Source organism: Babylonia areolata, chromosome 26 (assembly GCF_041734735.1).
Source record: "Babylonia areolata isolate BAREFJ2019XMU chromosome 26, ASM4173473v1, whole genome shotgun sequence".
NCBI classification, from domain to species: Eukaryota; Metazoa; Mollusca; class Gastropoda; order Neogastropoda; family Buccinidae; genus Babylonia; species Babylonia areolata.
The window spans coordinates 43,531,756-43,541,755 of NC_134901.1; the positions used below are offsets into that span (position 1 = coordinate 43,531,756).

The window sequence follows — 10,000 nt, forward strand, 5'->3', positions numbered from 1 at the left end:
CGTTCGTGGGCTGCAACTCCCACGTTCACTCGTATGCACACGAGTGGGTTTTTACGTGTATGACCGTTTTTACCCCGCCATGTAGGCAGCCATACTCCGTTTTCGGGGGTGTTATTTCTTTTCTAATCTTGAGAAGTACATTATTATGTTTTTGGCCTGGTTTGGGTTTAAAATTACGGTTTGATTTTTTTTTTTTTTTTTTTTAAATGAGAGGACTACATTTTGCCGTTTCTAGTTTGCTCTTCAGTTTTCATTACATTATTCTCTTCTTCTTTTTCCAAGACATGATATTAATTTTCAATAAAAATCTGGTATTCCGCTTTCTTTTCCTTTCCTTGTCAGATAAATATGTAACCATGGCTCTGGTTTTCCTTTCCAATTCCACTGGATTTGCTTCTCGCTTTTTAAGAGAGATGATGTCAATTAATTCCCCATTGATTTTGTTCTTCCCTTTGTTTTGTTTGTTGTTCTTCTTTTCAATCATTTTTCTCTTCCTCATCCTTCCAAATGTGGAGTGATGGCCTAGGGGTAACGCGTCCGCCTAGGAAGCGAGAGAATTTGAACGCGCTGGTTCGAATCACGGCTCAGCCGCCGATATTTTCTCCCCCTCCACTAGACCTTGAGGAAAAAATACCAAAAAAATGGGTGGCGCTGTAGTATAGCGACGCGCTCTCCCTGGGGAGAGCAGCCCGAATGTTGTGATAAAAAGAAATACAAATACAAATACAAATTCCCCTCCTCTTCCTCCTGCTTCTTCTTCTTCTTTTTGTCTTTCAGTGTCTTTTTTTGTGTGCTCTGATTTCCATGCATTTATGAGCAAATGTTGAGAAGAAGCTTTATCCTCAATAAAAGCAGAGTTCAACCCCCACCCCCCACCCCGCCCCGCCCCCCCATTCCCCCACCCCTCACCCCCCTCCTCTCTCTCTCTATGTCTCTCTCTCATTATCTTTCCATTATATTCATTTTCATGACTTGTACTCTCTCTCTCTCTCTCTCTCTCTCTCTCTCTCTCTCTCTCTCTCTCAATCTCCTCCAGCTGTGCAGTGTTGTGACTCAGTGTGAAATTATCATTCATGTAACTATGATTATAATATGCATGCTGTACTGATAGAATGAATTTCCCTTTTGTTCTGTTTACCTTCGAGATAAAAAAACAACAACAAAAAACACCACCACCAAAAGGAAAAACAAAAAACAACATTGTCTTGCTAACTCTATAACCTTCTGAAAATAAGATTTATTGAGTTCTGTACAATTCAATTCAAATCAATTCAGTTCAGTTCCACTCTCTCTCTCTCTCTCTCTCTCTCTCTCTCTCTCTCTCTCTCTCTCTCTCTCTCTCTTCCTTTCTTTCTTTCTTTCTTTCTTTCCTCCTCTCTCTCTTTTTGTTTTCCTTCCCTTCTGTCATTTCTTTCTCCTTTCTTTTCTTCGTTCTTTCTTTCGCTCGTTTGTTTCTCCCTTCGATTGTTCGTTTTTTTTCCCCCTCTCTCTCTCTCTTCCCGTCTGCATCGTCCTCTGTTCAGTTTTCCCCGCTTTCCGCTCTTCATTTGAGAGCAGATCATTTTGTGTGTGTGTGTGGGGGGGGGGGGGGGGTTGTTCTGCCTGACAGGGGGGAGGCCGCGTTCAGTTCTTTGACGTGAAATTCATCCGGCCAGTCAGAATGGCTCGGCGGTTCGTCATTTTTCACCCCCCCCGCCCCCTACCCTCACCCCCACCCCCAACCCCCCAACCTCCACCTCCCCCACCCCCCCTGCCCCGTCACCGTCTTCATCTGACACCCCCCCCCCCCTCCACCCCTCCTCTTCGCTACACTCCCACTCCCCCTCACCCCCTCCCTCTCCCCCTCTTTCTTTCTCATTCATAATCTCCATTTTACGCGGGTCTCTGCATGGGCACAGAAACTGGCAGTGCGATATGACCCAGAAAAAAATGAAATGCTATGAAGTGGAATAAAAAAAATGAAAATGAAGGCAACGAAACAAAATGGCTGGCGCCAAACCAAATGAGGAAGCTGAGGAGGTGGGGGGGAAGGGGAGGGGTGCCGGGGGCTGGGGGGGGGGGGGGGGGGGGTAGCGATGACTGCGGAAGAGAGAAGGATGGGAGGGGAAGTACAATAGACAGAATGGCGGACAGATGAGGCGAATGCCGAGCAAATACCTATTGCTTAACTACCCTCTCTCTGTCTTTCTGTCTCTCTCTATCTCTTTGTCACACACTCTGTGTGTGTGTGTGTGTGTGTGTGTGTGTGTGTGTGTGTGTGTGTGTGTTTCTCTGTCTGTCTGTCTGTCTGTCTGTCTGTCTGTTTCTCTCTCTCTCCCTCTCTTTCTATCTCTCCCCTCTCTTTTCTGAAATTGGATACGAGTTGAGTGTGGAGTTAGTGTTGGGTTTTCACCACAGCTCATCAAATGGACTGTAAGTCGATTTCTTGGAGAAGTATGCTTTACCTGAACTTGTCGTGATAGGGGCTGTGCTCATTCAGTTTCAACGTCTCTGTCTCCCTTCTCTCCGTCTCTCTGCTTCCCCCTGTGTTCCGTGCGGACAGAAGGTCCACGCAGTTCTGAGGCCAACTTGGAGCAAATTCTTCAAAGTATGTGTGGAAAAAAATGAGCGCCGAATTTGGTAGCCTCGGGGGAAAAAAGCAATCATAGATGTGCACAACTTACAGAATATCGTTCAGCAACAGAATATCAAAGTCTGTTAGAAGACGGGTTCAGCATGTTAGAACGATTGGGTAAATAACACATTAAATACATAGGCTGGATAATAAAATGGAAACAACAATCTGAAGTTTCTGGGAACTCGCAAAATAGGCCAAGAAAGTAACCGGAAGAGAACACACAGCTGGCTGTTGACATTCTGATTCACTTATCATCCTCGAACTCGTGGGCTGTGCCAGATGGTACCGCAGGCTTCAGGCAGTGTTTTTAGCATCCACCGCCTTATGTCGTTCGTGTGAACTGATGGGCTGGCAAAATGCATGTTTTGACTGGTTTCTCTCCAGAAGAGAGAATATCGTTTGTGGGTGGGTGGGGGGGATCGAGGGGGAGGGGGTCAGGGGGAGAGGGTCAGGAGAGGGGTCAGGGGAGATGGTCAGAGGAGATGGTCAGGAGAGGGGTCAGAGGAGATGGTCAGGGGAGGGGTCAGGGGAGATGGTCAGGGGAAGGGGTCAGGGGAGATGGTCAGGGGGAGGGGGGAGGATCAGGGGGGACGGGGTCAGGGGTATGCCAGCACGTCACCAAGTCCCAATGACAGTGCCAGTCCTCCAATGCCGCTTTCTGGAACCAGACTGAACAAAGAAATGGTTCAGTCCTCCCGCCCCCTCCCCCGCCCCCTCCCCCTCCCATCCCCTCACAAGCCTCCCCCTCCCCTCCAGCCCACCTCACCAGACACACTCACCAAGGACTGAGGTCAGCGGTCACATCTGGAATCGCATCTGCAGCTCCATTTGGCAGGTGCAGAACAGAGGGTGTCTGTCATGGCCACGTGCAGAACGACGTACACACTGCGACGACAACAGTTAAAGGGTGACTCACACACGGCGGTGACAACAGCTAAAGGAAAAAACGCACTGGGATGAGAACAATGAAAGGGTGTTTCACACACCATGATGACAACAGCTAAAGGAACAGACAAACACTGGGATGATAGCAGTAAAAGGGTGTCTCACATACGGCGGTGACAACAGCTAAAGGAAAAAAAACGCACTGGGATGAGAAAAATTAAAGGGTGTTTCACACACCATCATGACAACAGCTAAAGGAACAGACACACACTGGGATGATAGCAGTTATAGGGTGTCTCACACACGGCGGTGACAACAGCTAAAGGAAAAAAAACGCACTGGGATGAGAAAAATTAAAGGGTGTCTCACATACCGTGATGACAACAGCTAAAGGAACAGACACACACTGATGTGCGAACAATTAAAGCGTGTCTCACATACCATGATGACAACAACTAAAGGAACAGCCACACACTGGAAATAAGAACAGTTAAAGGGTGTTTCACACACAATGTTGACAACTAAAGGAACAGACACACACTGGAAATGAGAACAGTTAAAGGGTGTTTCACACACAGTGTTGACAACTAAAGGAACAGACACACACTGGAAATGAGAACAGTTTAAGGGTGTTTCACACACAATGATGACAACTAAAGGAACAGACACACACTGGAAACGAGAACAGTTAAAGGGTGTTTCACACACAATGATGACAACAGCTAAAAGGACAGACACACCCTGGTATGTGAACAGCTACTGGGAGACACACACACCATGATGAGACCAGCTAAAGGAACATACACACACTGGAATGGCGAACAGTTAAAGGGTGTCTCACATACCGTGATGAAAGCAGCTTAATGTCAGACACGCACTTCAATGAGAACAGCTGCCATAGTGAATGAATGTCGCTTTGAAGAGGGATTGACGGGCGCAATAGCCGAGTGGTTAAAGCGTTGGACTTTCAATCTGAGGGTCCCGGGTTCGAATCACGGTAACGGCGCCTGGTGGGTAAAGGGTGGAGATTTTTCCGATCTCCCAGGTCAACATATGTGCAGACCTGCTAGTGCCTGAACCCCCTTCGTGTGTATCTGCAAGCAGAAGATCAAATACGCACGTTAAAGATCCTGTAATCCATGTCAGCGTTCGGTGGGTTATGGAAACAAGAACATACCCAGCATGCACACTCCCGAAAACGGAGTATGGCTGCCTACATGGCGGAGTAAAAACGGTCATACACGTAAAGGCCCACTCGTGTACATGCGGGTGAACGTGGGGGCTGCGGCCCACGAACGCAGAAGAAGAAGAAGAGGGATAAAAGTCAGCACATCGCCTTACTCAGCTTCTACTCCATAGGGTTTCGTCATTCATTTGCATTAATTGAAATCGCTTACAATATTGGACCGAGGAGGTTACCTTTTTTTCTGAAATATGTGTGGGCAGGGGACTTCTTTTTTTTTTTTTGGTTAAGTATGCGGTAGCATTAATTAGGATAAGTCCATTTCCCCGTGAAGGGGTGGCAGGGTCGGGTCCCTGAGGCCAGACACGGGCAGACAGCAGCAAACACTGGCTGTAGTGAAATCACCAAGGGTGTATGTCAGGGTAAATACGAACCCCCTCGCTTGTTGGCTGAGGTCTTTTTGTCACCTGACAAAATTGATACTGTACTGTGAGTCTATGGCTCTATCTCTCTCTCTCTCTCTTCCTCTCTCTCTTTCTCTCTCATTCTCTTTCTCTCTGTGTGCCTGTCTCTCTCTCTCTCTCTTTCTCTCCGTCTCTCTCTCTCTCTCTCTCTCTCTCTCTCTCTCTCTCTCTCTCTCTCTCTCTTTCGTTCTTTTTTTTTTCTTTCTTTTTTTTATAATAAATTCATTCTGACGATGATGAATATTTGTCAAGTCTGGACGCGCTCCACAAATCTCTGTTCGATTAAACAAACACCAACGTTGAAGTCAGTGTTGATCCGTAATACGTGTGTAGTCAAATGTCAGGAAACGAGCCAGCAAACATCTTCATTTTCCAGTAGTATGTATGCGTATGTGTCGGATTTATGGATGTTTTGATTGCTTTTGTGTGCAAACATGAAAATGGCAACTGAGACACCAGAGGGTCTCCCGTTAAAGATTGTGCCACTTGTGACTCTCTCTCTCTCTCTCTCTCCCTCTCTCTCTCTCTCTGATTGTGTGTGTGCGTGCGTACGTGCGTCTGTGTGTGTGTGTGTGTGTGTGTGTGTGTGTGTGTGTGTCCCTCTCTCTCTCTCTCTCCCTCTGGTTGGATAATTTTGACAAAAAGATAGAAGCTGTAATACTTGAAAGTTACGAAACTATTCTGTTGGGTGATGTGAACATCGATTTACTGAAGCCTCAAACACATTGGATTCAGTCATGTAAACATTTTGTTTGGATCCACTGATTGACCGATCAACATATATAACAACCACTTTCACCGTCTTTGTAGATGACACATAACATAACGTCCGAGCAGAACACTGCCGAAGTTAGTCATCGGTATTTGGATGCTGTGTCCATTATCCAGTGAGCATCCCCGGGGGGTCTTTCAGTATAAATGGCATCCCCGCCTTCTGGAAATTCGGTGCTAGAACGTTCCTCTCTTCTATCACTCTCTTTGTTTCTGCCTTTTTGTCTTTCTTCACTGTTGTCTCCCTTTTTCAGCCTTCCCAGTCCATTCCCCTTTCTTTTTTCACTGTTGTCTCCCTTTTTCAGCCTTCCCAGTCCATTCCCCTTTCTTTCTTCACTGTTGTCTCCCTTTTTCAGCCTTCCCAGTCCATTCCCCTTTCTTTCTTCACTGTTGTCTCCGTTTTTCAGCCTTCCCAGTCCATTCCCCTTTCTTTCTTCACTGTTGTCTCCGTTTTTCAGCCTTCCCAGTCCATTCCCCTTTCTTTCTTCACTGTTGTCTCCCTTTTTCAGCCTTCCCAGTCCATTCCCCTTTCTTTCTTCACTGTTGTCTCCCTTTTTCAGCCTTCCCAGTCCATTCCCCTTTCTTTCTTCACTGTTGTCTCCCTTTTTCAGCCTTCCCAGTCCATTCCCCTTTCTTTCTTCACTGTTGTCTCCGTTTTTCAGCCTTCCCAGTCCATTCCCCTTTCTTTCTTCACTGTTGTCTCCGTTTTTCAGCCTTCCCAGTCCATTCCCCTTTCTTTCTTCACTGTTGTCTCCCTTTTTCAGCCTTCCCAGTCCATTCCCCTTTCTTTCTTCACTGTTGTCTCCCTTTTTCAGCCTTCCCAGTCCATTCCCCTTTCTTTCTTCACTGTTGTCTCCGTTTTTCAGCCTTCCCAGTCCATTCCCCTTTCTTTTTTCACTGTTGTCTCCCTTTTTCAGCCTTCCCAGTCCATTCCCCTTTCTTTTTTCAAGCAAGCCTTGACACTTATTTTTCTCTCTCTTTTCCGCAGTCTGTGATGTACAATCTGTGCTGTTTTGCTCCGGCGACTAGGTTGTGAGAAGGAAACGCTGGGATGGGCACTTGCTGTCCATTCTGCAGTGTTATTTGTCTATATGGCCTTTTTTGTATTTTTTTTGTTTGGCTTTGAAGTATCTATTTTCCATTTTTACGATTTTTTGTAATCTGGGGATGATAAAGCAATTGGAATGGCTGGCGTCCTCAGCATAGCCTGGTCTTATTTGCCATAAGGAGCTAAATGGTTAGGATACTGTGTCATGAACTGTGTTTTGTGGTTTTGTCTTAGTGTTTTGTTTTGTTTTGTTTTTGGTTTTTTTTGAAAATGTGAGTTTTGTGTTGACGCGGTTAAGCATTTGTATGGTTTGACAATCCTGATATGGCCCTGTGCGGTCGGTTGGACTACAAGCCAAAAGAATAAGAATCCAATGTTCATCACATGGTCGAATAAAGTTGTTAAATTTCCCCAAACAAGTCACAAACCTGTCTTTAGGGAATAGATTTTTTACCAAGGGCATGTAAGGGTAGGGGAGGAATTGGAGGGGGAAGAGGGAAGGGGGAGGGGGCAGATGGCGAGGGATGGTCCTTGGTTGTGGTTCCTTCTTCGGTATTATGTGCATGTAGTGTGTTGTACATCTCGTACTCTCCATCCTTATTTTCCGTTTTTCTTGAAGAACAAGACTAAAAAAAAACACAACACTTTGTGCATCTCTATTGCATCTGTTAAAATGCTGAATATATGTAGAACGTCTGAAGTTTGGATTATGATTTAAACTGTATGTGAACGTAGAAAGGCTATGGAAACACATTTCAGTTTTATTTTCGTTTACATTCTTGGTTTATTCCATCTATTTTTTATAAAATAGCCTGTAGTCCGAAATTATGTGAAATTTTGTTTATCTCACATATGTTGTTATCGCTAACCAATGTGTTAGATAAACTTCAAACTGTCCTATAAGGATAGTCTTCTGATTTTCTTTACAGGAACGTATGGGTTATTTATATTTTCTTGGTGTAGTTTGCGTGACAGAATTCTGTGGGGTTTTTTTTATCATCATTATCCCCCGCGATCGCAATTCACTTGGCAAGAAGGCAACAAAAGCCAAAATGGTGCGTAGCTCTGAAGGGGAAATTTGAAAAAAAAAATGTTGCATTCCTTTTCGACATACTAAATTCCCTGTTCATTTTGTCTGTCTGTCTGTCTGTCTGTCTGTCTCTCTCTCTCTCTCTCTCTCTCTCTCTCTCTCTCTCTTCTTCTCTCTCTCTTCTTCTTCTTCTTCTTCTTTTCTCTCTCTCCCCCTCCCTCTCTCCACCTCTCTCTCCCCACCTCTTTCTTTCTGTCTCTCTCAGTCTCACTCTCTGTCTCCCCATCTCTTTCCCCACCTCTGTCTGTCTGTCCCTGTCTCTCCCTCCCTCCATCCCTCCCTCCCCCCTCTCTCTCTATCCCCCCCCCCCCCCCGCCCTCTCTCCCCCCTCTCTCTCTATCCCCCCCCCGTCCTCTCTCTCTCTATCTCTCTCCCCCTCCCTCTCTCTCTTCCCTACACCTCTCTCCTAAACTTATCAAATGCCGAAGATTACAACCCCCCCCCCCTTCACATCTTCCCCCTGAAACAGACTTCACAAGAAGTTAGAGACCACTTGTTCTGCACGAACGTCAAAGCAAGACGGGCAAACCCAATCATTTCATTTTCGGCAGACATTCAATTCAATAACCCAAGAAGGAATATGAGAGAATCCAAGTCAGTCAGATCGTTAACAAACATGACTGCTGACAGTACGTCTAATCTGGTGGAGTTCAACGACCTATGAATGACGGCCTTAATTAAGGTGACCTTGATCAGGACTGGGGTCAGGTTTTAACGACCTAAAGATGACGGCCTTAAGGTGAGGTTGATCATGACGAGGGTCAGGTTTTGACGACCTATTGATGACGGCCTTAAGGTGACCAGGACTGGGGTCAGGTTTTGACAACTATTGATGACGGCCTTGAGGTGACGTTGTACACCAATGGGGTCAGGTTTTAACGACCTATTGATGACGGCCTTAAGGTGACGTTGTACACCACTGGGGCCAGGTTTTAACGACATATTGATGACGGCCTTAAGGTGACGTTGTACACCACTTGGGTCAGGTTTTAACGACTTATTGATGGCGGCCTTAAGGTGACGTTGTACACCACTGGGGTCAGGTTTTAACAACTATTGATGACGGCATTAAGGTGACGTTGTACACCACTGGGGTCAGGTTTTAACGACCTATTGATGACGGCCTTAAGGTGACGTTGTACACCACTGGGGTCAGGTTTTAACGACCTATTAATAACTGCCTTAAGGTGACATTGGTGAGGACTGGGATCAGGCTCAGTGCATGGCGGTGTGGTTTGAGAGGTGTGGTTTCCCCAGAGGAGCAGAGTGACCAGTCCACTGGATATGCAAACTATGCTTCCCCCCTCCTCTCTCTCTCTCTGTCTCTGTCTCTGTCTCTCTCTCTCTCTCTCTCTCTCTCTCTCTCTCTCTCTCTCTGTCTGTCTGTCTATCTGTCTTATTAGTTTATTATGATGTTTCAGTTTTGTTTTCCTTTCTGTTCCATTTTTATCTACTTTGCGCCGTTTTGTTCTGCTTAGTACCCATTATGTCACCAGAGCTTTTCAGCTGATATAAACATTTCAGTGTTCAGCGTTCCCTCTCTCTGCCTCTCTGTCTTACTCTCTGTCTCTCTCTGTCTCTCTCTCTCTCTCTCTCTCTCTCTCTCTCTCTCTCTCTCCTCTCTCTCTCTCTCTCTCTCTCTCTCTCTCAGATCCTCTCTCTCTCTGTCTCTCCGCACCCCACCACCCTACCCCCATCTCTCTCTCTCTAATGAATTATGATGACGATACAAAACGATCACTTGCGAAACACATTGCTGAAGCTATGGCATCTGAAAGAAAAGTAATAGATGTCAATAGTTTCATTTGGTGTGCTACAGCTACTACCACTGCTGCTAGTAGTAGTAGTAGTAATAATAATAATAATAATGAGAAGAAGAAGAAAGAATGACTTTTTGTTTCCGTGAACTTGGACAGTGAGTTTCAGTTTCAGTAGCTCAAGG

At 45.8% G+C, this 10,000-nt stretch overlaps 2 protein-coding genes across 2 annotated transcripts in view; one reads left to right on the top strand and one right to left on the bottom strand.

The window, feature by feature from the left end:
- Positions 1 to 3,946, bottom strand: part of LOC143300790 (uncharacterized) — a 10,821-nt gene extending 6,875 nt beyond the window's left edge. Inside the window, exon 1 of the mRNA XM_076614719.1 lies at positions 3,891 to 3,946. Coding sequence (XP_076470834.1) covers positions 3,891 to 3,946 — 56 coding nt within the window. The remainder of the gene's footprint in view (positions 1 to 3,890) is intronic.
- LOC143300326 (neuronal acetylcholine receptor subunit alpha-10-like) overlaps positions 1 to 10,000 on the top strand; it is a 213,011-nt gene that overhangs the window by 114,304 nt on the left and 88,707 nt on the right. The window lies entirely within an intron of this gene.